The sequence below is a fragment of the Haliaeetus albicilla genome, chromosome 21 (genome assembly GCF_947461875.1).
Source record: "Haliaeetus albicilla chromosome 21, bHalAlb1.1, whole genome shotgun sequence".
NCBI classification, from domain to species: Eukaryota; Metazoa; Chordata; class Aves; order Accipitriformes; family Accipitridae; genus Haliaeetus; species Haliaeetus albicilla.
The window spans coordinates 25,909,061-25,933,556 of record NC_091503.1 but is presented as its reverse complement, the minus strand read 5'-3'; the positions used below and the strand labels follow the sequence as shown (position 1 = coordinate 25,933,556).

The window sequence follows — 24,496 nt, the reverse complement described above, 5'->3', positions numbered from 1 at the left end:
GTAAATGTGTGGTTTCTGAGTGGGGAGGTGTTCTGTAAGTTTACTAGGGAATAACAGATTTTGTTTATAAAGTTGTTTTTGTTTTACTACCAAACTGCAAATGATGGCCTTGTTAGGCACCATATTAAAACATGTATGTTGCAGGAGTGGGGAGTAAAATTTTGAGCATTCTGAACAATGGGACTTGGAGGGACAATCTTAAAACTGATTTTTGCAGAGTAAGTTTTCTCATGTTTTATGTAGCAGTAGGAAAATGCCAGATAGAGGAACTCTGTTCTGCTCCTAACTGGATTTTTTTCTCTTTTTTTTGCAACAGTAGTATTAAAAGGTAATTAGAAATAGAGAAAGTCTCTGGATACTATTTTGGGAAGTTGAGAATAGAAACAAGTGCCATTGACAGTGTAAAGCAGACCCACAGATTTTGACTGTTGGGAGTGAATTTTGTGCCAACTCATACCATTAGGGACTTAAAACATTAAATGGAAATCAGCTGAATCTCTTCAGTGCCATGGTGCTAGTTTCTGTTTCTAGACAACCTAGGTAGCTTTTTCTTACTGCTTTAGATAAGCTTAACTGTGCACTGAGAAAATAGTCTCATGGTATTCATAGCACCCAGCAGAAGTCCTGTTTTCTTTCAGAGGCAATAAGGAGAGATTTTTTTTTTTTGGTCCCCTTCCAGTTGAACAAACAATAAGAATTATATTTAGTTGTTTTTTACAAAGCATCTCAACCTGATCTCCTACTGCCAAGAATGATAGAGAGGGGTAGACTAGTTCTTATTACCTTAACTGTGGTATTGAATCTTTTGAAGATTTTTGCATCTCGGTGTCTCTTCTCTTTCAGAGCTGAGAAAGCAGTAGCATAATCAGGAAGCATAAGATAGCTCCAGTCAGAAGCTTTGTTCCCTTAGGAGAAGCTCAAGGGTCAAGATCTTCTTTGATCCTTTCTAACTTAAACACATGCACTTTGATGCTCCTGGGTTCTACTTGAATCATAAAATTAAAGATACCTCAGTCTTTTTCCCAGCATTATTATTAAATGAAAAACATCATACGCAGTAAGCAGGAAGAGAAGTAGTAATCTTTTACAGGCAACTTAAGGAAGTTCCCCCTCCAAAATGGCAGTCTTTCTTTGCATGCTTTAGTTGGGAGCTATTTTGGAAGCACCATTTGCCACTATTTTCAGGGGACTTAGTCTGTGCTTTTTAACTATTTATGGGACAGCTATCCTTTCTGAGTATGGTATAGCTTTAGTCTTCTGGAGAAAAGTAGTATGTTTTAAGTGGGGATGCTTTCTTTGCAGCAGGTAATATTCATGTGGTACCGAAAACAGAAATGACTGTTCGTTCTAAAACTTGTGGTGCTTGATGCAGCAGGGTTGGAAAAGAAACTTGAAAGTGCTTATATCCTATTAAGGAGGGGAAGTGATGTTAACACTTCCAGGTTTCCAGGCAGCCATGGGTTTGCTTTCAGTCATGTGTGGTCCAAGCACATTTTGAATTGATAGTCATTTTTCTTTTGTTATTTTCATTTTTTTGTCCTTCATTATGAGTTTTAACTTCCCTTGTATTGGCACCATCTAAAAATGGTACATTTTAACACTTGACGCTTGTAGTTAAGATATTTTAAAATTCTGTGGGCATAAATCAAATAGCATTTCTAAGGTGTATTTGGTAGCCTTACCACGATGGGGGAGTTAATCTGGCAGAACTGAAGTTATGTGGTGCCTTTGTTATGGTTGCACATCTAACTATGTTTTCAGGCTGTTTTGTCTTTCATGTGGAGTTCTTGCTTTATTTTCAAAGTACTTTTTCATGTTCTTTCATATGGCTCAAAAGACCCTGTACTTTGACTATTGTTTCCCAGTAATTCCACTCCTAAAGCAGTCAGTTTGAGGGCTTTATTTCTGTAATCCAGGTACTTCACTGTTAATATTTGTTGTGTGGTCTTCCAGGAATACTTGAGGATGGGAATTAAATCTAGTTTTGGCTGAAACTTCTGTAGTTAAGCGCTTTAAGATTTTTGGTTTAAACTTTGTGCAAAGGTAAATTTTCTGTATAAAGTGATGAGTAAAGTCTCAAACTTCTGTGAAGTTTAAAACTATTAACTAATTTGTAAGATCAGAATGATTGCTACTCATCAACAGGAATTATTGTTGCCACTTTTATGGGAATCTCGTACTCCGTTTCCTGCTCTGAAACTAGAGAAATGCATACCGAATATCAAACTGGAATCTTCTGGGATTAAACTAATACCTTGCTTATAGCCACACAGGAAAAATAAGTTCTGTTATAGTTTAAATGAAATCTTGGCATTTCACTTGAATTTTGTTTCTCAGCTAGCTGATGTTTCATGCACAAATAAAATATTTTATTTGCAGGGTCGTTGATTGAACAGCTGACCACAGAGAAGTATGAGTGCATGGTATGTTGTGAGGTAGTCCGAATAGCAGCCCCGGTGTGGAGCTGTCAGAATTGTTACCATGTATTCCACCTGAATTGCATTAAGAAGTGGGCACGATCACCAGCTTCACAAGCTGAAGGTTGGTATTCTCTCTTGCACACACTTTCTCTCTCAAATATATATAATAGCAAAGTTCATGCGTTTCTTATGTTGGAAAACTACTTATAAATATTGTCTAAGGTAACCAGTAAGCTGTGAACACAGCAAGTTTTAAATAAAAAAAATTTTTTTCAGTGTTCTTTGCATGCTTTGTATAATTCTCTTAATTGTTTTGATTCTTTCTAGTATTCTAGCTAAAAGTAATTTCCAGGTTTTGATAGATAAGTGTAAGATCACTCAATGAAATCAGTGCATCAAGATGCAAAGCTCCATGGCTGTGTTTTTACACACCAAGAAATGTCTCATCTTCTCTCATCTGTGCTTGGCTGAGCAGTCAAACATAAGAAGCACTCCAAGCATTAGTTGTCTGCTTTTACTCAACCACTTCTTAGTTCTGTTCTCAGATAAAGTACTCCTGAAATGTCACAGATGCCATGCAGTGAAATGAAATTCAGAGAAGACAGAAAGCTTGTGCCTTTGTCATTAGCTTAAACTGTTTCAGATTCTTTGTGTTATACCACTTTTTGAAACTCTTATACCACTACATTCTGCTTTTTGAATGCCTTGGTGTAAGTTAAGGCTGAATTGCAGCTTCTCTGCTGTGTTCAGTTGTGTGATGTAGACACACTCTGAAGACTGTAATGTTAACCTTGAAGTAGGTTAATTGCTCCTGTACCCTGCTTGTTTAGCATTTACCATTCTTCATGTCTTTCTGCCTCTCTCTGGGCAGACTGAGAAAATGTAGCCTGTCAGCTACTTCCAGATGTTTGAGAGAAGTTCTTACAGACTGTAAATCTCTTGCAGAAAGGATTGGTTGCAAGGTTCTTGGATTTCTGAAGATGCATAGACAGACTTCTGGGTAGGGCTGGTCATGCTTCATATTGACAGTAGAAAGGAAGTTACAAGTATCAGCACAAGATTTGAAACATTAAAGACATTGGAATGTTTGAGAAAGGAACAGATTTTTGGGTAAGACTGAGATCCTAAGCCAAACTGAGAATGACTGCTGAGAACCTTTATCTCCTAGCTGTTTTTCTGTCACCTTCTTTGGAGCTGATTTAACTCCCTGAAACAGCTTATTGCTCGATCAAAAGAGTATCTGCTTGTGTAAGGGAGGTTTTGCTTATCTGTCAAGACAGTGACCTTAGATGCTTGAATCCTGACCGCATTTCAAATACCCATATCTTTTGGCCATTTGCTTTTCTTGTAAGAATTTGTGCACTAAATATGTTACTGTATCCCATGTATGAGAGAACTTGAGCCAATCATTAATTGAAATTAAAGATGGTGGCCTCAGTGGAACTGATTCCACAGCTCCAGTAAGGACACTGATGCATATTTCTTGACCTGGAAGGCCCTGCTACACTATCTTGATTAGAACTTGTACTTCAGAGTGTATTTGTTTTATGTTAGGTTGTTTCAATGTAGATTCTACTTTTTAGGCTTTGTATAATGTTGAAGAATTCACTAGAATGCTAGCAGTAATTATTGTCTATAGACAACAGAGAAGAGAAATAGGATGCTGTAATCTACCTAACTCGGTAATTGGCTGTTTTTCTGGAAGAGGAAAAAACCCTGGTTTTTTTCTGGATATGATTTACTTTAAATTTGCTTGATTCTGCAAATGTTATAATGAATTCCAAGAAATCTTATTTAATCTCAGCACCCAAACTTTTCACTGCTACATTTCACTTCCAGCCTAGTGAGAATGTTTTGTTCAGAAGATCAGGTTTGAGCGTTCATTCTTTTATGTTTTTGAAGCAACTGAATGTTTTGGTGAGAATGTCCCTCCATTTGGGGCCTTACAGCAGCTCTTATTTCTATCACACATAGTAGGAGGCTGAAAGTATGTATGTGTACATAATTTCTCACAGTTTTTTGTGATCATAGCATTGTATTGGAGAAATCCTGAATACTTGGATGAAGTAGATAATGTCCTTGGTGGGGTATCTTCTCACATTGTTCCATCTTCCAGATCAATAGTAATGGGTATCTGTTACGAGGGAAAAGCAGGTGCAGATCCCTCAGGGATGAGGCACAATACTCACCAAGTGAAAGCTTTGGCTTTAATGAAAGGGTAGCATTACCACGGTGGGAGTCCCAGGACACCAATGCTAACCAAATGGTGACCCAAAGCAATGGAACCCTGCTCGGGAGTGAAGCTTAAAGGAATGCACCGCAGGGATGGATAATAAAACCTGTGCCGATTAACATGTGTTGTACATGTGTAGTGTTCTGTTTTGCTCATTAGTGAACTTGATGATGTAATGCAGGTGCTGTTCTCCAAATTCTGAGATCTGCAGCTGGCTGTCAGGTTAGCACCCATATAAAGGTGGGTGCAGATGGGGGGGGGAAGTGAACTATCCTGGGTTACCGTGTCAGTGAGATAAGATGTGATTGGGACTCTACATACTTGGGTGGGAAGAAGCAAAGAACTCTACTAGGTTACCATAACAAAGTCTTCTCACAACCTACTGTATCTCTCTTTTCATGGACTCTTTCCGATGTGTTTTATTGAAGGTCTCTTCCCTCAGAGGCTTCTTTGCCTTCTGTTGTCTTGGCAGTCATCTGAAAGATGACTTTTAGTTTGGCCAAGCCAGGTGAAAGAATCTCCTGATTTTCTGTGGGGAGTCATAGGACATTGCTCTGTTCTTGCTCTGCTTACGTTAGAGTTGTGGTTGACATCCAACATTCAGTATTTCTACAATGTAGACTGTCAGCAGCACTCAGAACTAGAGAATGGATTTTCATTGTGTATTGGAGATGTCCTGGTCAGGAGGAGGTGCTCTGCTAGGCATTGCTTTGCTGTTATGTGGAAAGATCCTTTTCTGTAGGGAAGAACATAACTTCCTCCTTAGGAAGCATTTTTACTAAGAGTTTGAATATGTCTTGGAGGAACGTGGCCTTTAGAAATTGCACAGCTAAGGTCAATCTGACAAAAATACCTGCATTATGCACAAGATCTTTTATAAAGGGGAAATTGTTGTCTCTTGCCCCCTTCCTCCTTCTGCTTCTTTTAAAAACTGATGCTTCAATGGTGTTTGACTTGTGCCTTTACATTGATGGAACAAATGTTTAAGCCATTTGCTCCCCTCTTTGCAGGGAAGGTAGTTTTACTGGTATTTTCATTTTGACTGGAAGGATTGGAGATATTTGAGTTATTACAACTGTATTCTGCTCCCTGTGCTACCCCTGCCCTCCACTTCCAGGTGAGCTAGTGGTCTGTACCAATCTGATATTGGCCTCTAAGATGGCTTCTGAGTTTCAGTGGTCAGAATATGAATCTACTTGCTTTTTTTTTCTTCTTTTTTCCCTTTTTTTTTTTTTTTAAGCCATGCTGTTCAATGGCTGAAGCCATTCTGTGTGCCTTGGATATTACATAAATGTTGTCACTTTTTTGTTACTGGGACAAAAGTTTTTGATTGTGTCTGGCTGAGAAGTCAAAGCAGTAATTTATTCTGATACAGATTATCTCATTGGAGAACTGCATAAGACCTTTTAGAAATGGTAACATGAAACTGCCAGTGTTGATTCTGGTATATTGTGCTAAAGTGACTGAAATCTTCTGTTCAGAGTTATTTTGATGTACCTAGCATTGTATGTATGTTGAAAATTCCTGCTGTACTGCTGCCTTTGGAAACGTGGCCTTTTAGCATTCACTCTTTATTCCAGCAGATGTGTTTGGATCCTTTCTTATGTAATCACCTGTGACTCATCTAGGCAAGCATGTAAAGAGGAAAGTTGCGTGTTTGAAACTGCATGTAAAGATCCCTAGTCTGTATATGTAATTCCCAGCTCTTCCTACTCAAGTTTCTTTTGAGACCCTTAATCCTTTAGAATGCTGGAAACTGAGGAGAGTGTTCACTGTGCCTTTATGACAACAGGTATGCAATAGGAAGGGCAGGGTTTGGGGCATGCTACCACAGGTAAAGATTGTTGTGGCTGAAAGTGCTACACATAGGGACGCTTGCAATATGAAAGTATATGGAACAAATTTTGGTAAATAATTACACGTAAAGAATCTTTATCCCAGAAGGAGAGGATAGCAAATACTAAAACAATCTCTAGTAAACAGGAGTGAGGTGTGTTGATTTTGCTTAGACAACTGTACTTTTGGTGTCTTTGGTTGGAATTCTGCCTACTTCGCTCCTATTCATGAGATTGATGAGAATGGAATGTTCATTCTGTAGGATCATCCTCATTCTCACTTTCTTCAGTAATCGGGATTTGTAAGGAGTGGTTATAGGACCACTCCTTACAAATGTGGATGTAAGGAGTCATCCTGCTGTCATTCTATCCTACTGTAATTACATCTGAATCCAGGAAGAAAACTTTTATTTCTTGTATCTTTGGAGGAAAGCAACCGTGCATGTTCCTTGTGGGTGGCATGTAGTTAGGTCTTAGAGGAGCAAAGGATAATCAATGATTAAGAACAACAAAATATATCTTGAAAGGCTGTTTTGCATTGTGGAAGGTCGCTGTTTTACAAGGACCTTCTCTATACTCTAGAGATACTGTTGCTTGTAGGGGACTAGGCATCCTGCTCTGGGAGAGATGTTGATAGGAGAGGCCTTCTGCTGGCCTACTCAAGCTTTGATGATAGGCTTACCTTCACAGCTTTTGAAAAATGTAATGTGGAATAACAATGAAAGAAATTGTTGCTGCTGTAATAGTTAAGTATACTGTATGAAGGAATCCCTTAGGATTTAGTAGGCTAGCTTTGGGAGGAGCCACATAAGGTGCTGACAGCTTCGTCAGCAGATACCCCTTTCAGTCCCCTGCTGCCAGTTTTTACCTGTAGCTTTTAACACTTCTGAGATGCTTCTTTCTGAGATGTTTCAGTTTGTAGCAGTCAAATTACCAAAAAAAAGAAAAAAAGAAAATCTTGGTCAGGAAATAGAGGTTGGTCTTGAGCACGAATATGAGAGTATACTCCTTGTGCTACTGTCCTACAGCTGTTCAGCCCATAACTGTACAGCTCTCTGCAGCGGTCTTGGTGGCACAGTGATCTGAGCTGGGATAACAAGGGGTATGAATAGGCGCAAAATTTTGAAAAGAATAGATGTGCTTTAGATTTGCATTTAGAATCATAGAATCATTTAGGTTGGAAAAGACCTTTAAGATCATCGAGTCCAACCGTCAACCCAACACCACCATGCCCACTAAACCATGTCCTGAAGAGTGTCAAGGCAGTCTATAATCCTGATCATTTCTGGTGTGTGAAGATCATTACCATTGTGCATTATAATGGTTAAAATAAGAAGTCTCCAATCCAATTGATAGCATAGCGAACCTAGGTGTGCCTGTCATTGCAGTGCAGTTGTCTTGTCACACGTAGGGTTTCCTGTTTGCAATCCCTCCTGCATTCATAACATGAAAATTATAAATCTTGGTCAGATTTCTTCATCGCGAAGAAGAGTTCTAAAATCACAGCTTTATTAATTTACTGGCACTGAATTGGTTGGTTAAGAGAGACAGCAAGAGCTAATGAGTTTTTATACATTTTAATTTTTATATCTAACTATATAGATTAAAAAAAAATCTCTCCTCCCTGCCCCCCTTTGTGTTCAATAGTGCTCTCACACTGGTATCCTTCATAGCCAGATATATACTACATTTGGGAAACATCTTCATGAATGTCACTTTCCTTATGCTGACGTTCTTTACTGCTAACCAACACCCTCCTGAAATGCAGAAGCAAGGAAACTACAATTTAATAAAATACCAACTTGAAAAATAATGTCCTAGTCAATAGCTAGGTATTGTCACCTTTAAAATATTTAAAAGTAGATAATTCTGGTTTATATAGCACTAATCTCTTCTGGAAATGAAGCAATACTAAATTGGTCTTCTACAAGATGTGTAAACTCATAAAATGAGAGGATAACAAAAAGGAGAATACAGGTGGTGCTTAAGACTTTAGGTAATTGTATTTTTCTCACCAATTTCCCACACTTTAACACTTTTTTTCTCACATCTTTCGATATGGTGAAGACTGTTTATATTCTGGTAGAATGTCTTATAAGAGGGTACATGATAGTAGAATTTAAAATTTGTTCTTGCTTCTATATAAAGTTGGAGCTTGGCCAAATGAAGGACCACTGCTGTGTTTATCTTGATACTGTATAAAATGCATTTTTATTAACCTGCTTTCTCACCACTTCTGACTAAATGGAAAAATTTAGTTTGGTTGCAGCTGTGGTAAGAAACAAGGCAAGAGCACTTATTCAAGGTTTGCAAATTAGCTCCTTTATTTACTTCAAGTAATTTTTATCTTTATTTTTTTTATCTACAGATGGCAATAGTGGTTGGAGATGTCCAGCTTGTCAGAATGCTTCTACGCAAGTTCCTAAAACTTACACTTGTTTCTGTGGTGAGTTTCTTGCTTGCTTTGGCAAAGAAAAACAATTTTGTTCTTTTGATTCTTTTCTTTTTTTTTTAAATTTGAATTCTGATGTTGCTGCTTGTTTGCTACATCCCTGAAATTTAACCCTGTTAAGCACTTTATTGACACTGGAAGGTGGCTGTGCAGAGAATCACACATGTTACTTAAAACATTTAAAAAAAGAAATATTAAATCATAAGTGATAAATATTTTCCTATCACTATGTAAAAATAGTGATTTTTTTATAGACTAATGGTAGAATTGGGCTGCTAGCCTACATGCTTTCCTTCTGTAGAAGGACTGAAATAACTTGCATGTGTTATGTCTCTTTGTGGCAAGACACACCACAATAACACACAATTAAAGCATACAACTGTCTAAACCTTTAAATTGACTTAGCAGTTTTGTCATTTATGTTGATTGGGGACACATAAAGGTTAAATAGGAAATAATATTCAGACTTTTCAGACCTTTATGTAGATACATCTTTAATAAGAGGTAAATGAAGTGAGTACAACATTCACTAAGCCATAAGTATATGACAAAAAGGGAGAAATTATGTTACTTAATTGCATATATTATGTTACTTAATTGCAAATAAATTTTGTTTGGGATTTACACTTCTGAAATTTGTGTTGATTTCACATAGCTTTCCCTTCCTTAAGTCAGAGTCACTGGGAAGTTTCACCTCACTTTCTACAAAACAATATTCTGGAATTGAGACAGGAAGTGGGAGTGAGTGAACTTGCCCTAAAGAAACTAGATTTATGCTGTAATAGGTAACAATTCTAAAGTTCCCTTTATTTAAATGTGTTAGTGAGTGAGTTAACAGTGCAGTGCAGGTGAGAGAGAGTTTTGGTGTGACAATATGTGAAATCTTACAAGTATAGAGATAATAATTCAGTTAGAATGAATGTTTTGATTCCAGTTGAAAATTACACTTTAAGACAGGTTGTCCATCTGTTAAATAGGAAAGAAAATCTGCCTAGTTTTAAAGACTGTTTCATAGTTTTGGGAGATCTACAATAGGAACCTCAAGTTGTCCATAGGCTTAATATTAGCAGAGCACCATGTTGGAACATAAGACTTTAATCTTCTATAGATAATTTTACATTAACAATATAGCATTTGGACATCACCACGATTTTCCTGGGTATTCAACTAGTTTAATTGAAACTTAGGTGAATAAATGCCATCTGTGGTCTTTATTCATATTTCTCTAGCTTGCTACTTGTAGAATATATGAAGGTATACTAAAAGAGTTAAATTGATATGTCACCCAAAATACATTTTCTTGGTGTTTTTCATTGTTGCAACTCAAATTTGTAACACTGGCTCAGTTGCTTCATTGCTAATTTAGTTCCCCTCTTGCAGAGAGCCAAATTAGGGGGGTGTGTGTGTGTTAACCATGGTAATTAACTTTAACCCTGATGATCATGTCATGCACTTAGAGCTATGAAATTTGCTAACAGTATGTCAGGTTAATTAAAATATGGTTTCAGTGCTTGTCTGAAATACAGAATACTTGAAGCTAACATACTGGATTTATCGCTTCTTATTCAAGCTTTAATGTTTAGACTTATATAGAGTCTGCTTCTTTTAAAGAGAAGTAACTTTCATAATTTGCCCAGTCATTTCATTCTGTCCCTATTCCCCGTCACGTTACCAGCTACATCTTATTTTCTGGGAATGGAGTCTTTTTTTTTTTCTTTTTTTTTTTTTTCTTTCTTCCCCCTTCTGCATTGAGGCAGCAAGGGAGTTTCACCCTTTAATTTTCTTACCTACTATGCAGCCTGACCAACTAAGGGGGGCTTTTAATTTTCTTGTATTTTATCAGTTTAATGTAAAATACCAGCTACCTAAGTGCCTGCTGAGAGCATAGAAGGAAAGAATCTTCTGGAGCTTGATATTCCAGTGGCATGCACTTCTAAAGAAGTTGAGTATATATCAGCACTGAAAGTGGAGAAAACCACAAAACATCTTGTGTCATTTTGTTTTTCAAAGAAAAATACTGCCAATATTGAAAATATAGCGTTTTCTTTTTGGCGTGGTATTTTTCCCAAATTCAGTATTGTATTCAAGGCAATATATATGTTTTTGTCTTTGACATGGTTTAGGTAAGGTGCACAATCCTGAATGGAATAGAAATGAAATCCCACATAGCTGTGGGGAGCTTTGTGGAAAGAAGAGGCAGTGTTTGGACTGTCCACATCTTTGTAACATGTAAGTAAATGTTTATTGTATAAATATTGAAATGATCCAGAGAAAATTTCTGGAGACTGTATTTGGACATTTTTTGACTGTAGGATATGCTTAGAGGTGTATTTGGTTTATAGCTCAGCTGAAACATTGAAGAAATGGAGGCTATTTTTATTTGTATTTCTAAAGTGAGTTCATAAGAGAGAATGAACAGGCAGTCCACAACGGGTGTAGCAACATTTCCATTGTATTTTAGGAACTGAACCAGCTCCCTGACTTGGTTTCAAGAACTTTCATTGAAGTAGAAAGTTATTCTTGATATTGCCCTTTCTCCAGTATTTAATCTCATCTATTCTAGGAAACCCTTTGCAGTTGAAGTATGTGGGATTCTTTGCGGCTATTCCATCAACAGTCAGAGTATGGGAGATTTAGATGCTTATAGCTATCCACTGCTCTTTATATCCGAATTATTTATGCAGTGCCTAGCAACAGAATCTGAATTGCAGTATTGTCTTGAGTTTTCAGAAACCACACACCAGGTATCTACACTGCAGCTATCTGGTGTGACACTACCAGAAACAAGCAAACATCATCCCCTTTTCTCCCCATACGTGACATCAGAGGAACATTGTTCTCATTGCTTTGCATTAGGATGCTTGTATTTGCTCCCTCTGCCGTGTAGATGAAATGTGCAGAGTACAGGAGGTTTTGAAAGTAAGCCATTGTAATAGTTGTTGGTGGTCTAAACTGCAGCCTCCCTCCAGCTGTCTGCCCTTTGTGTGCATTGTGTTACGCTATATGCTAGGCTTGTGCTAATGATTGTCCCCTGTGGAATGAGCAGCTCTGAGAGCAATGTGACTGGTCATGTAATCTTTTGGTGGTGCCAGTTGTGCTATTCCAAGTGCTGCTTAGGTGGTTACATTATTGAAGTAGCAAGTTGAAATCGATCAAAGTGGATTAAGTTACCTGAGAATCTGTTTTCCCTTTAAAACTGAGTAAGCATCAGACTCTTGTGGCTGAGGAGAAAGAGTTGGATTAAAAGTCGTGGGAAAAGATTTTGATCCTTTTACTTTAATACTTTGTAAAGTTATTAGTTTTATCAAGAAAACATTGAAAATATGGGGATTTTCCCCCCGCTGTGTTCCCTGAGTAGGAAATGAGACCTTCAATTAAATCAGAAGGTGGCAAATTCAGAATGCATCAAATGCATTGTGCTAGGCAGGTCATCTCTGTGCAAGAAATTGATGCAAATAATTAATAAGATTCAAAAGAGAACAGATCCTCATACGGCTAGTAAGAATGTCTAGAGCTCTCAGCATCACGTAGATGCTTTTGGAAAGGATGTTAAAGCTCATACTCTAGTTAGAGATTACGGTGACAGCCAGGTTCAGGCAAGAAGTGTATTGTATGTGGGGAGGGTCTAATTGGTCATCACTTTCTACTTTGCAGGGTTAGACCATCATTTCTGAGGCCTTTGTCTATAAGCACTGTCTAAAATGATGTAATGAGACATATGCATCCTACATATTTTCAGTTTGAATCAGAGCTATGTTTCCTTAGGTTTTGTGACCCTGGTGGTTATGGCTTTCAAATTATTTGGCATCTCCTTTATACTTGTCAGGAATGTCTGAAATTGATGTTCAAATTTAAAAAATGAGCTTACAGAGATATAGCAATTCTTCAGCCTACTGTTGCCTGTAACCAGCTTATACCTATGTGTTGATCCCCTTTATACCAATAGAACAAATGGTTTTCTACTGAAGTGGTATTTTGGTTATTCATTTATGATTTGGGAGTTTGCTTCCCTCCCCCCCCACCGCCCCCAACCTTGTGTATGGAATTGTTTAAATGATTGGCCAATTCCTAACTGTATTTCTTCAATCTTTTTTTTTTTCTTTTTTAAAAAATGTAGATGTCATTGTGTTAATCTCCTTTCCATGGTATAGAGTTTAGTTGGATGCTTGTGTTAACTGTGGCGCTAGCTAGCCCATTTTGGTGAAAATGAGTGAGGGTAATTTACACTGTTTTAATAATAAACCTTTAATATTTGCTCAGATTTACTGAGACAGGTTAGTAACCATTTATATAAACAGCTTCTTGGCAGAGCTGAGGAACAGGCAAGCAGCTGTTTGAAAGGGGATTGCTTTGCAAGCCTTTTACTAGTGTGAGCTGTGGTATGCGTAGCACTTCACAAAGTGAGTTCTCTTCACATTTTTAGTTCAAATACGCTGAAATTCATTTTGCTGTGCTAGATTCTACATCAAAGAAACATCTAGCTTAACCTTCAAGAAAATGATAATAAACTGATAATAAACTTCATGACAAACTTAAACTTAAGACTCAGAAGTTCTCCCTGCCAACTGGAACTATGCAAGGCCTTGAGAGCATTTGAAAAAGGTCTTACAAAAGCAGTAAATGAAATTTTCTCTCTGCTAGTTTGAATTTTAGTGTCTGGTCTTCCTTCATAGATCTTTGGTGCTTTAATCTTTTCCACAGCAGCTACTGGAAGCCCTTTTGGGCTGTCTTACAGTATCTAGTATTTTTACTGTCAGGCAGATGGACGTTTTAATTTTGTCTATGTCTAGATGTATCTATCATTACAACTTTTGTTGTTTGCCAGTTCTCTAGAGAAGTGGTAGTAAATTGTGAATTAACTGCTCCATGCTAATGATAGATAATGGAGTTTCAGTAAAAATAAGACTTCATTCACTGAACAGAAGTTAATATTGAGGTCTTTAACCTGTCTTTCTGAGTTTAGTTTGTAACACCGTTAAGACGTTTAACTTAACATTTTGATTAGTCCCTTAAAACAGACTAAAACTCTAAGGTATGACCCATCTTTATCATCTAATGACAATTTCCTGCACTTTCTGTGTGTGTCTGCGTGCTGAATGAAATTTGAATTTCTATCTTAACTGTTGTTGTATTGATCAAGTAAATCTTGGAACCGTAGACATACTATAGCTTCTGTGTAAACCAAATTGCACCAGAGACTTTTGCTAAATAAGTAGCATGTAAGCGCATGTATCTGGAGGAATGTGTAAAGAATGCTTATTTTTGAAGTTGGAAGTTTCGTTTCAAAGGGTTAGTTTTTGCATTACTAGAATTTTTCTGTTCATATTAACAAAATGACACATGCTTACTTAAAACTGTCTTGGAAACAAACATTATCAAAAATTGGAGATGTCTGGAAATTAATTGCATTATACCCTTCTAACAAAAGGAATCTTGCTATAAGACTGGAGTCTACTATTACAGGTATTTACAACTTAAAAATATCCATGATCATTATAAATTGCTGTTGTGTGGTATAGTATCATCAGATAGTGTGCCAAGACTGGGCTTACGGAAGCAATGTTAACATTGCTCGAATATGACAGCATTGAGGAAAATAATATACCAGGTAGAAAACTTAACATGACAATATTTCTGAAGATGATGTGTCTTCTCTCTTTTCCAATTTATGACCTACATCATAGTATTTTGAGTTTATATCTACTTTTAATCTGATTCTTAAGTTTATAAGGTGGCATCCAGCCATTAGAATCCTTCATGGGTCTGTGAGAATTGAAGTCAAGACAGTGAAATATGTAATGCTGTCCTCTTACAATAGGTTTTCTGTTGCGGAATGGTGAAGTTAATTCTCATTGTTTGAAGTTCCACAATACAGTTTTAATTAATTTAATGGATTTTCTTTCTTTCCATCTTTCCATTTCTCTCTGTATCGTGTTTTCTCTGCTCCATCCAGTTTTGCTCTTTTCTCCTGGTCCTTGTGCTGGTGCTTATTTAACTCTTCATTATGCCATAAAACTGACCTATCGAAGAGGGAGGGTTGTGGTTTGGTGGTTTGTTTTTTCATGTTGTTCTTGGTGGTGTTTTTTTGTGTCAGATTGGTTTGTCATGCAATGGCTTGGCTTTACTGTTAGAGCTGGTATAAGCTGGATGATAGGTTAGGCCTTGTTGTCAACTGGGAGGAGTGGTAGAGGAAGAAGGGAGCCAGACCACTGTTAACAAACTGCTGACATGACTCAATTATATTGCATATGACTATAGTAACTGGTGTGCTAATTAGTGCTTGCATAGTGACTGTACTTGGGGAATTTATTAATTGGGTAGTCTGTGTTTATAGGTTTTGGGGATTTTTTTTTTTTTTTTTTCCTTTTTCTTTTGGCTAGGACATCTGGGCTGGTCAGTCCTGGCTGATAATTTTTCCATGTGAAAGTTGCTGTATTTGCAAAGGAAAGCAACTGGGAGCTGGCTAAGGAAGAGTGCAGACAAGTTAGTTAAGTACAATTTCACAAACCTGCAATTGTCTGTGCCCAACAGAGGTCTTATATGCAGATAGGGACCATCTAGTGTTTCTTGAAGTAGGAGGTGAGATCTGATAAGTAAAGGACTGGCAAGTTCCTGTGCGTGTCATCAATGCACTTGATAGTAAGGAAGAAAACTGAGGCAGACTTGCTGCGTCTCCCACATGTTACCTTACGGGAAAAGGAGCAACAGCTCTTGCTGGTGAAGTTAGAAATGCTGAGTTCAAAGATAAAAGCCACCAACTCAAAAGAAGAAATTCGTAGAGAAGTTTTTGTCTCTAATCTATTTAAGATCACTGAAGAAAGAACTGTATTAATGGTTTGGACATGTGATGTTTGTTTTGAGTGTTATCAGTGATGAACACAGTTGATACTGCATGCCTGCTGGTGAAATGCAAAATATGAAATGTGTTAGTAGCACTGTTACTGTTGATTTGACAGCAGCAGGAATACTGAAGTTTTCCTTCAGCATCAGTGACACTTGAGACTGATGCAACTGTAGTTATCCAATACTCTTTTCTTGTGTTAATAATGCTTTCATACCCTGCAGGAGTGTAGATGGCTTGTATAGTATTCTGGTAATGCACTGCGGATTGGGTCATGGTGGTTTGTTTTTCTGGGAGTGTAGTAAAGCTAAAGTTAACTTTACAATTTTGTTTGCTTTTTTTAACTTATTTTTAAGCCTGTGCCATCCAGGACCTTGCCCTTCGTGCCCAGCCTTTGTGACAAAAACATGTGAATGTGGACAAACAAGGTGAGAATGTTTCTATTATACAAAAAAAGTCTATATAAGAATAGTTTATTAAAAGTTTATTTAATAGAATTTTTCTTTCTTAAAGTTTATTGAAAGTTTACAGAGCAAAGTTTATTCTGAGCTGTAACTTTATTTTAGCATGCAAATAAATGTGGAGAATTTTATACTTTAAAAAATGCAATTACTTTAAATCTTTTAAGAAAAAATAAAAATAATAAAAAAAGAATTGTCTGTGTTAAAATCAATTTATGGTACACGTAGCTGAATTGTCCAAGCAATCTGAGTTGGGTTGATTTTGAAATCCTATTCTAGTATTTATTTATTTCATTTTGTAGAAGACACAGGGAAAGAAGCAGAAATAGGTTCACACCCTTTCTGTGTGAATGGAGTGTAATGTTGAGTTACTCCATTCCAGAAATAATAATTTCAAAAATAACATGTACATTTCTAGGAATCTGTACCCCTAGCAAGAGAGATGTAGTATATTCCAGACCTGAAGGCTATCTTTTCCTTGCATGTTTGATGTATATAGTCATTGCCAACAGCAAGACTGTACTGCCCATACTATCTGTGATCTGTCACATTCAGTTGTTTTGAGCCTTTACAGTCCCTGTTCTAGCTACCTAGAACTGATCATGTGTAATAAAATATCTTCCTGTGCTTGTTTCCAGAACTAAAACAAACAAAAACTGATTTCAGTGCTAGCATTCTTGCTTTAGAAAAGAGGTTTTCAGACTTAACAATTATTTCTGAAAGTTTGAATGTAATATTAAGTGATGTTGATTTTTCAAAAGAAGGTACAGCTATTTCTGTGGCAGTATTTGTAGTTGAAAGCACTTTGTCTTCAGCAGAAAAATGGATTGGTTGTAGAATGCTGAATTTTATTTTATATAGTAAGATCACCTTTTTTTTTAAATTCTAGCTATTCTTGCATTTAAACATTTAATAGGTTCAACCAACTTTGATTTATTACTTTTTTCCCAGGTGCCAGGTACTTTCACCAGATTGCTGATTTTTGTAATACTGCATTTAATACTTAAAACTTTCTTCTAAACAGCATTTTTTCATATGTACTGTATTAGCACACAAGATGTATGTGGTATGGCACCTGTGTAAGATACTTTAAAGTTACTATTTCAAATATACATTTTACAGCCATTGTATAATGCCAGCCAGAATAGAAAAAGAGGAGAATTTATTGTTTTATCCTACTTTTTTAACAATTTAATTAAAAAACCCCTAACTCTTTGTAGACTACTGACTCAATATTAAGGCCCACATCCCTATCTTCATTGTGCTCAGTGGACTTAAGATTGTTTAAGTCTCAGAAAGATGTCTGTAATAGAAATAGCCGCTCTTCTGGCATGATGCATAACCATATGTTAGGTTCAAGTTACAGTGTCACCTTTTTTTTTCCATTTTGTTGAGAGAAAATTCTGTAGACTTACTGCTGGTCCTAAGTGTCCTACTTTAGGGGGGTGGGAAAGGGGAAGCAGGAGGAAAAATAGGGGGGTTATTTCCTAAAAACTCTTTCATTAATAAGTTATGCTTCCTTTCAAAGGCTTTGGCATTTCACTGAAAAAGTATTTTCCTTTTTAATAAATGCTCTATAAGATACTAAGGTAGCTGACAGACTATGGTGTCATTTCTCTACAGTCATTCAGTTCGCTGTGGCCAATCAACAAAAATTCATTGTTCTAATGTATGTGGAAATACTTTAAACTGTGGTAAGCACAGCTGTACTCAAGTGTGCCATGCAGGAAAATGTTCACCTTGCCAATTAACAGTACAGCAAGGTAAGTGTTGGAATGCTTTATGTATCTCTATACTATGAAAACAAGAGGGTAAAAAAAAACCAGTACCAAGAGGCAAGTGCTTTGTTTTTACTTAACAAAACCAAAATCTCTTGCTAGAATATTTAAAAAATGGAAAATGCGTCAGCATTGCTATATATTTAAATAAGAATATAAATGTGACTAGAAAGAATCCTGCCAAGATGATTAGGCTGTTGGAGCACGTGCCCTCTTAGGGCAGGCTGGTGGTACTGGACTTTGTTAGCTTGAGAAGGCTGAGAAGTAGCCTTTCAGTAGCTAATAGGAGGTAATCAAGTAGACAGAGACAGGCTGTGCATGGAGGGGTGGATGAGAGATAATGAGTCTAAGTTGAAATGTTACAACTAACTATAAGGTAAAACTCTTTTCTTGGAAACCTGCAGGTTTTCAAGACCCAACTGAATAAAACACTTGAGTAATGTGGTCTGATCTCATTGCTGACTCTGCTTTAAGTAAGGGCTTGGACTAGCTGATCCCCCCGAGGGTCTTTCTGACCTGAATTGTCCTATGATCCTACTTAATCTTTTACTATAATTCTGAGACTTGATTTAACAGTGCATGGAAGAAGAATAGAAAGAGGTATAGGAAAGCATATTTCAACAAGCTACTCACAGTTCCTGTTAAAATTTTCTAAACTTAGTCTTGAATGGAAATTAAATTGTCCAAATATATGTGCCAACATACAAATACATTTTTGTTGAACAGTTTATACAGAAAATTGCAAGTTAATTTTCTCAACTTCTAAGGTAATATTTAACTTGTTATGTATACTCCTTTAATAAGTAAGCTTTTTGGGCAGACAGTACTTCCCCTTTAGTTTTTATCTCCTTATGAAAACAAATAAAACAGGAATTCCAGCTTCTGTAGGACTGAGAAACCTCTATTGCTGAAATAAATCTAAAGTGGAGCAACTTCATTATCCTTCTAAAAGCTGACTGTAACATTTTTTCATATTTTATCTTTTTATATTTGCTGTACTGCTGGAAGTGTTTTGTCACTGATATTCTCTTGTTTTCTGTGGAATATTGCTTTCTTTCAGTGTGTTACTGTGGAAGCAACTTTAAAGAAGTGTTGTGTGGGACAAAGGAAGAATTCTCTGATGGATTTGGGAATTTCTCATGTCAGAATATATGTGGCAAGTAAGGTCACTATAATTTAGGCTTTTGAAAAGAAAAAGGTCGTTTTATTTGCATTCAGTGATCATGATACTCTTAGATAATTCTGCTTTTTTGTTTTGTTTTGTGTTTCTTTGGTTTTGTTTTTTTCCAGAAAATTAAATTGTGGGAGGCACAACTGCACACAAGTATGCCATCCTCAGCCTTGCCAGCTCTGTCCACGACTTCCTCAAGTAGTGTATCGCTGTCCCTGTGGTCAGACTCCTCTCAGCAAGTTACTGGAACTAGGATGTGTTGAACGTAAAATATGCACAGACCCTATCCCGTCGTGTGGAAAAACATGTGGCAAACCTCTCTCTTGTGGTAGCTATGGTAATTAGAACTTTCTGCATCAGAGTATTCAAATTATTTTGTTGTTTAAAAAAAAAAAAAAGTGGTCCTTAACTGTATCATTTCAAGAAATAAGTATTTGCTTAGTGATTTGGGGGTTTTAACCGAACTGAGTGTAAAAGCCACTGAATGTAATGTAAAAGCCTGCAGTCTGACTCTTTTGTTCATAGTTATACCTTAAAATCAGATAATATATTTGTCTAGAAAGCACTAACACTAGCTAGCCTTTTAAATTTTGTTTACATGCACCTTTCCTATATTGGTAGAGGAATAGAGCTGTAGGAATTTCCAGAGAGTAGTATGTACTAATGTCTTTTAAAAGCCCACCAACATCTTTGACTTTCCTGTGGAGACTGGTAGATATAAATGACTTTTTTCAGATGTCTTCAGTAAATACTCATTTCCTGCTGCTCTAAGAGGGTCATGAAGTAAAAAGTAGCATTGGAAAGTTGGAGAAAGTTATGTGCAGAAGCAATCTGACACTTCAGTGAGTGCCTTAGGTAACTCAAGTGTATTTAACTGTGAGATTGTGTGAAGCTCAAGTTTTACAGCCTACATATTTAATCATGATTTGTTAGACCTTAGAGAGGAGAGAGCAATGTTGTCAAGATGCGGGTTGCTTAGTAATGACTGATCCATTTTGTCAGGCTAAGGACAACAAGTAGAAAGGGAATGAGTAATTTAGCTTTTAACTGAATTTCAGTTACCCTAGTAGGTGAAATATGAAGGTATGCATAATAAGTCATTCTTTTGGGCTGAAAGGGAAGACAAAATTACTTAAAATTCCTGGATCTTAGGGAAGATAGTATCACACAAAAATATTTTTTTGTTTGTTTCCATACATTAATGTAAAAAATATTTAAAACGTATGCATTTTCAGTGTTAATTTTAGACCTGAAACTCTTGTCTATAGATTCAGGATTAAAAAGTTGAAAATAATGACAAATTTTGTGCACATTTAACTCAAAATGGTTAATTTGTTTGGAAATGCAGCTGCACATAAGCTTAGTATCTTTGACCAGTGATGCTCCTAATAAGTATGAAGTTCCAGGTCATGGATTTTATTTTTTTATTAATTGTTAATATTTGTATTTTCATTTTGCTAGAGTTTGTTCATACATGTGAAAGCCTTTGCCATGAAGGAGAGTGTAAACCATGTTCTCACACATCAAATATTTATTGTAGGTGTGGCTTCAAAAAAAAGGTGAGTGTATGAACCTTGACCATGGAAATGGGTAATCTTTGTTGTTTTTTAAAGCTGTGGAGAAAAAGGAGCTGAGCTGAAGTAGTTGAGGAAAAGAAAGTTAAGAGGTATAAGAGGTGCTGTGCTCCTTAGTTGCAAGAACCTCCATTGTATACTAACTGATAGATGCTGACTACATTATACTGTCAAGTGCTAACATAGGCTACTTAATGTGAAGGCAATTTTTTTAAGTATTTTTGCAGAGTTTACACAGAATTCTGTTTAAGCTGGTTGCAAAGTCCTATGTTATCCTGTAATGTTTATATAGCACAAACAATGGTAGTTTTACTGAGAGTAATGTAAACTGAGAGAAGAAAGGTAGCCTAACATAAAAAGCTCACTAAAAATTTATAGTAATAGCTCGTAGATTTGTTGTAGAATTTTTTGGAGAGAATATGAAGTTTTTACTGGTCCCCATTTCTATATATATATAGTAACCCAGCAATTGTTGTTATATAACAATTAGTGTATTTTTAAATTATGCTACTTTCTGTAATCATAGCTTTGAAATCTTTGGCTACTATCACAGGAGCCTTGACGACTGTTCTGACCTGTTACATATCATCTATAAGTAGACATGGCTTCTGAATATATAAGTCCATAAGTGCATGGAAATGACTGAGACTTTGCTTGAGGTTGGAACAGTTTTTTCCTGCAAGCTTGCTGAAGGTAGTTATGGGGTAGAAGGCTTCAGATTATCTTTCATTTTGAGGTCTGAAACAAAGTAGTGAGGTATGGGTTTTAGTTTATGCAGCTTCTTGGACAAGAAAGATACTTCTTGAAAAAGTATGAGTGAACTACAGTGATAATTTAAATCAGTCATGAAAAATGTGATGCTTAGAAATGACAACTCAGAATGTAAAGTTGTGATGACTGAAGGTTCAAATGTAGGCGATCAACAATGTTTTGTTTTCATCCATCACCTTTTGTTTTCATGTTGAGGTCTTTAATCTAGGTAAAACTTCTTTGATCATGAGATTTGACTTCAGTCTCTTTGTCTGTCATTTGTTTTTGGGGTTTTTTTTTTGTTTCTTTTTGTTTTTCTAAATCAAGTCAGACTTGCATTTTTTAGGACAGTTGGTCAAAGCACAAATTTATGTGCTCTGTCAATATTCTCTGGGAGAGCTCTTTTGGTTTCCTCCTTGCAAGTTTCTGGTTTCTTAGGGCAAACTTTTTCTGTCACTTCACAGCATTATCTGCTGAATGAAGTGGGGTATACAAAACTACAATTTTTTTGAATTGGTATTGAATCTCTAAGGAAAAAGTATTATGTTGGAAGATTTGAGGATTTTTTTTTTTCCAGCTTTTGTTTCAATTTTATATACAGACGTGTTATACACATGAAAACTGAGTGCTTCTTTCTGTCTGATGTGACTAGGAGTTATCTAGATAAGTAAGTTTCAGTTGTTTCATGTGTTTTAACCTAATGGCTCCCTGTTTGTTTCCTAGGAAGTCCCATGTGCTCTCCTCAGAAATAAAGGTACAATGTTATGTTACATATATAATGTGAAATTGTTTTAAAAACAATTCACAGCTCATTCTAGTTTGGGGTTTAATTGACGAAGTTGGCAAACATCTGATGAGTACTGCTTCTTTTATCCATACTTCTATGCCAAATTGATCATTTCTTGAGATGCTGCTACTTTTGGGAAGAGGTTTGGAATAAACTTATTTCACTTCTGTCCATTTTTTATGTAAGGAAAAACTTCTTCAGCATTTGATCTCAAAGATTCCAGACAAGCTGTCTGTTTCAATTTGAACATTTCTCATGCCACCTGCGATATTCAAGAGGTTGCACCCCACCCAGCATCCTGCATATCTTTGGGTCAACTTGCATAGCTCAGATGCAAAGTAATGCTTTTGCTCTGCTCTTGTCCAAGTTCCTGGGGAAATACAAGCTTTGATTTTGCTTCACAGTTGTATGCTGCTGGTCTTTGCATCTGAGCTTGGCAGAGAGTTCCCATTTGACACTTCTTGGTATTCTGGATGTAGTGTCTCAAAATTCACCTCAGTCAAATGTTTACTTGATGGACCTCTGTCATACTGAAGTACTTATTTACAAGATACATAAGGAATTAATATGTATATTTCCTAGTTTGAGTTTCTGTCTGTGAAGACTTCGCTCTTCAGAATCCAGAAGCGATTGCTTTTGTTGCCTATGGATAGTGATAAGGATGGTCTTTGTTAGCCCTACCTTCATGAGCATATCAGCAGTAGTTGTATTTACCTGGCTTTTACTGCCTTACCAATTTGAGCAGTCTTCAGTTGGATGTTTGTGTTACTCCAGTGTGTCAGGATATCCTGTTTTCTGTGCTCTATTGTGCAGAGTTTATGGTGTAAAGACTAATGTGAAATAAACTAGTTTTCATGTATTCTGCTCTCCAAAATCCTTTTGAACAAGAGTTTGTTTAAAGGAAGCCAAGTGTTCACATAGGAATTAGTGTGGTAGAGCAAGTAATTTAAAAGTTTGCTTGCTGACTTATTTTGTGTTAGTCTCTTCTAGACCATGCTCTGCAACAGCCTTGGCATAATATTGTGATCGCAGCTTTTGTTCTCAGCATAAGCAAATACATAAAAGTAATGACTGTTTGTTTGGGTTTGGGGTTTTTTTGTTGTTTTGTTTTTAATAGCTGCTATTACATTCATGTGTGACAAGCGATGCAACAAGAAAAGATCATGTGGACGACACAAGTGTAATGAAGTTTGCTGTGTGGTAAGTTTATATGTGGTTTTCTAAAATTGTTCGTTGTGATGTGTGTCTGGTTCTGGTTGTGTTGTTAAAAGACTTTTTTGCCTTCATATCTTTCCATTTTTGTGCATCTTCAGTCTCTATTTGCAGTATAGGTCGTGCTCAAAAAGTTTGTGTGAATGCATTTATTTTGCAGTATTTGTTTTATGGGTATCATTATAAATGTAAAACCATTTTCCAGCCTAAATGCAATTAAATTGGTTTAAAGGTGCTTTTTGTCAATGCAGTGATTCCAGGGAGAATGGGGAGGGGAAGGACATTGCTTAATACAAGAAGCACAAGCTATGATGTAGCTATGTCTGCAACAGAGGTCTTAACAGAATCCACTTTAAAAATTGTGTATCCATACAGTGATGGAAAAATTCTATAGATAAGGCCTAAGCTATTTTTTGCACTATACAGTTTTGTCAATTAGTAGATTATGACCTCACAGAGAAAAATAAACCACTGGGGTTTATAGTTTAATTGTGCTTTTCTTTTTTGCCTTCCCATAGGACACAGAACATAAGTGTTCTTTGGTTTGTGGTCGTAAACTCAACTGTGGGCTTCATAGATGTGAAGAACCCTGTCATCGGGGCAGTTGTCAAACGTGCTGGCAAACGAGTAAGTTACGTGCAAGAGTATTTTATTTCTTATATATTATAGAAATTTATTCACTTAACTGGTCAGAATTGAACAGACAATGTGATCCAAATTGACCAGAACCTGAAAAATAAGTAGTTGATTTTGACTGGGGTTTTTTTTTCATGAAAGAGGAAGTTATTTCATTTTAGATGAGTTTACTAAGTGTTGGATTTTAATACTTAAAATTGAATTACAGTGAAATATATTCAGTTATGCATGTTGATCCAGCAATCGCTTAAAAAAAATCAAGGACTCACACAAGAAAAAAAGCTGTTTAGAAAGATAATTTCTAAGTTAAGGGAACTCTTGTTTAACAACATAATAACTGTTCAAG

At 36.4% G+C, this 24,496-nt stretch overlaps 1 protein-coding gene across 3 annotated transcripts in view; it reads left to right on the top strand.

Moving 5' to 3' along the window:
* NFX1 (nuclear transcription factor, X-box binding 1) overlaps nucleotides 1–24,496 on the top strand; it is a 72,046-nt gene that overhangs the window by 9,354 nt on the left and 38,196 nt on the right. For all 3 annotated transcript variants that reach the window (XM_069809288.1, XM_069809289.1, XM_069809290.1), the window contains exons 3-13: nucleotides 2,380–2,541; nucleotides 8,857–8,934; nucleotides 11,064–11,169; nucleotides 16,138–16,209; nucleotides 17,866–18,005; nucleotides 19,081–19,180; nucleotides 19,311–19,528; nucleotides 20,653–20,750; nucleotides 22,239–22,269; nucleotides 23,420–23,502; nucleotides 24,033–24,141. In XM_069809288.1, the coding sequence (XP_069665389.1) occupies nucleotides 2,380–2,541; nucleotides 8,857–8,934; nucleotides 11,064–11,169; nucleotides 16,138–16,209; nucleotides 17,866–18,005; nucleotides 19,081–19,180; nucleotides 19,311–19,528; nucleotides 20,653–20,750; nucleotides 22,239–22,269; nucleotides 23,420–23,502; nucleotides 24,033–24,141 (1,197 nt within the window). The remainder of the gene's footprint in view (nucleotides 1–2,379; nucleotides 2,542–8,856; nucleotides 8,935–11,063; nucleotides 11,170–16,137; nucleotides 16,210–17,865; nucleotides 18,006–19,080; nucleotides 19,181–19,310; nucleotides 19,529–20,652; nucleotides 20,751–22,238; nucleotides 22,270–23,419; nucleotides 23,503–24,032; nucleotides 24,142–24,496) is intronic.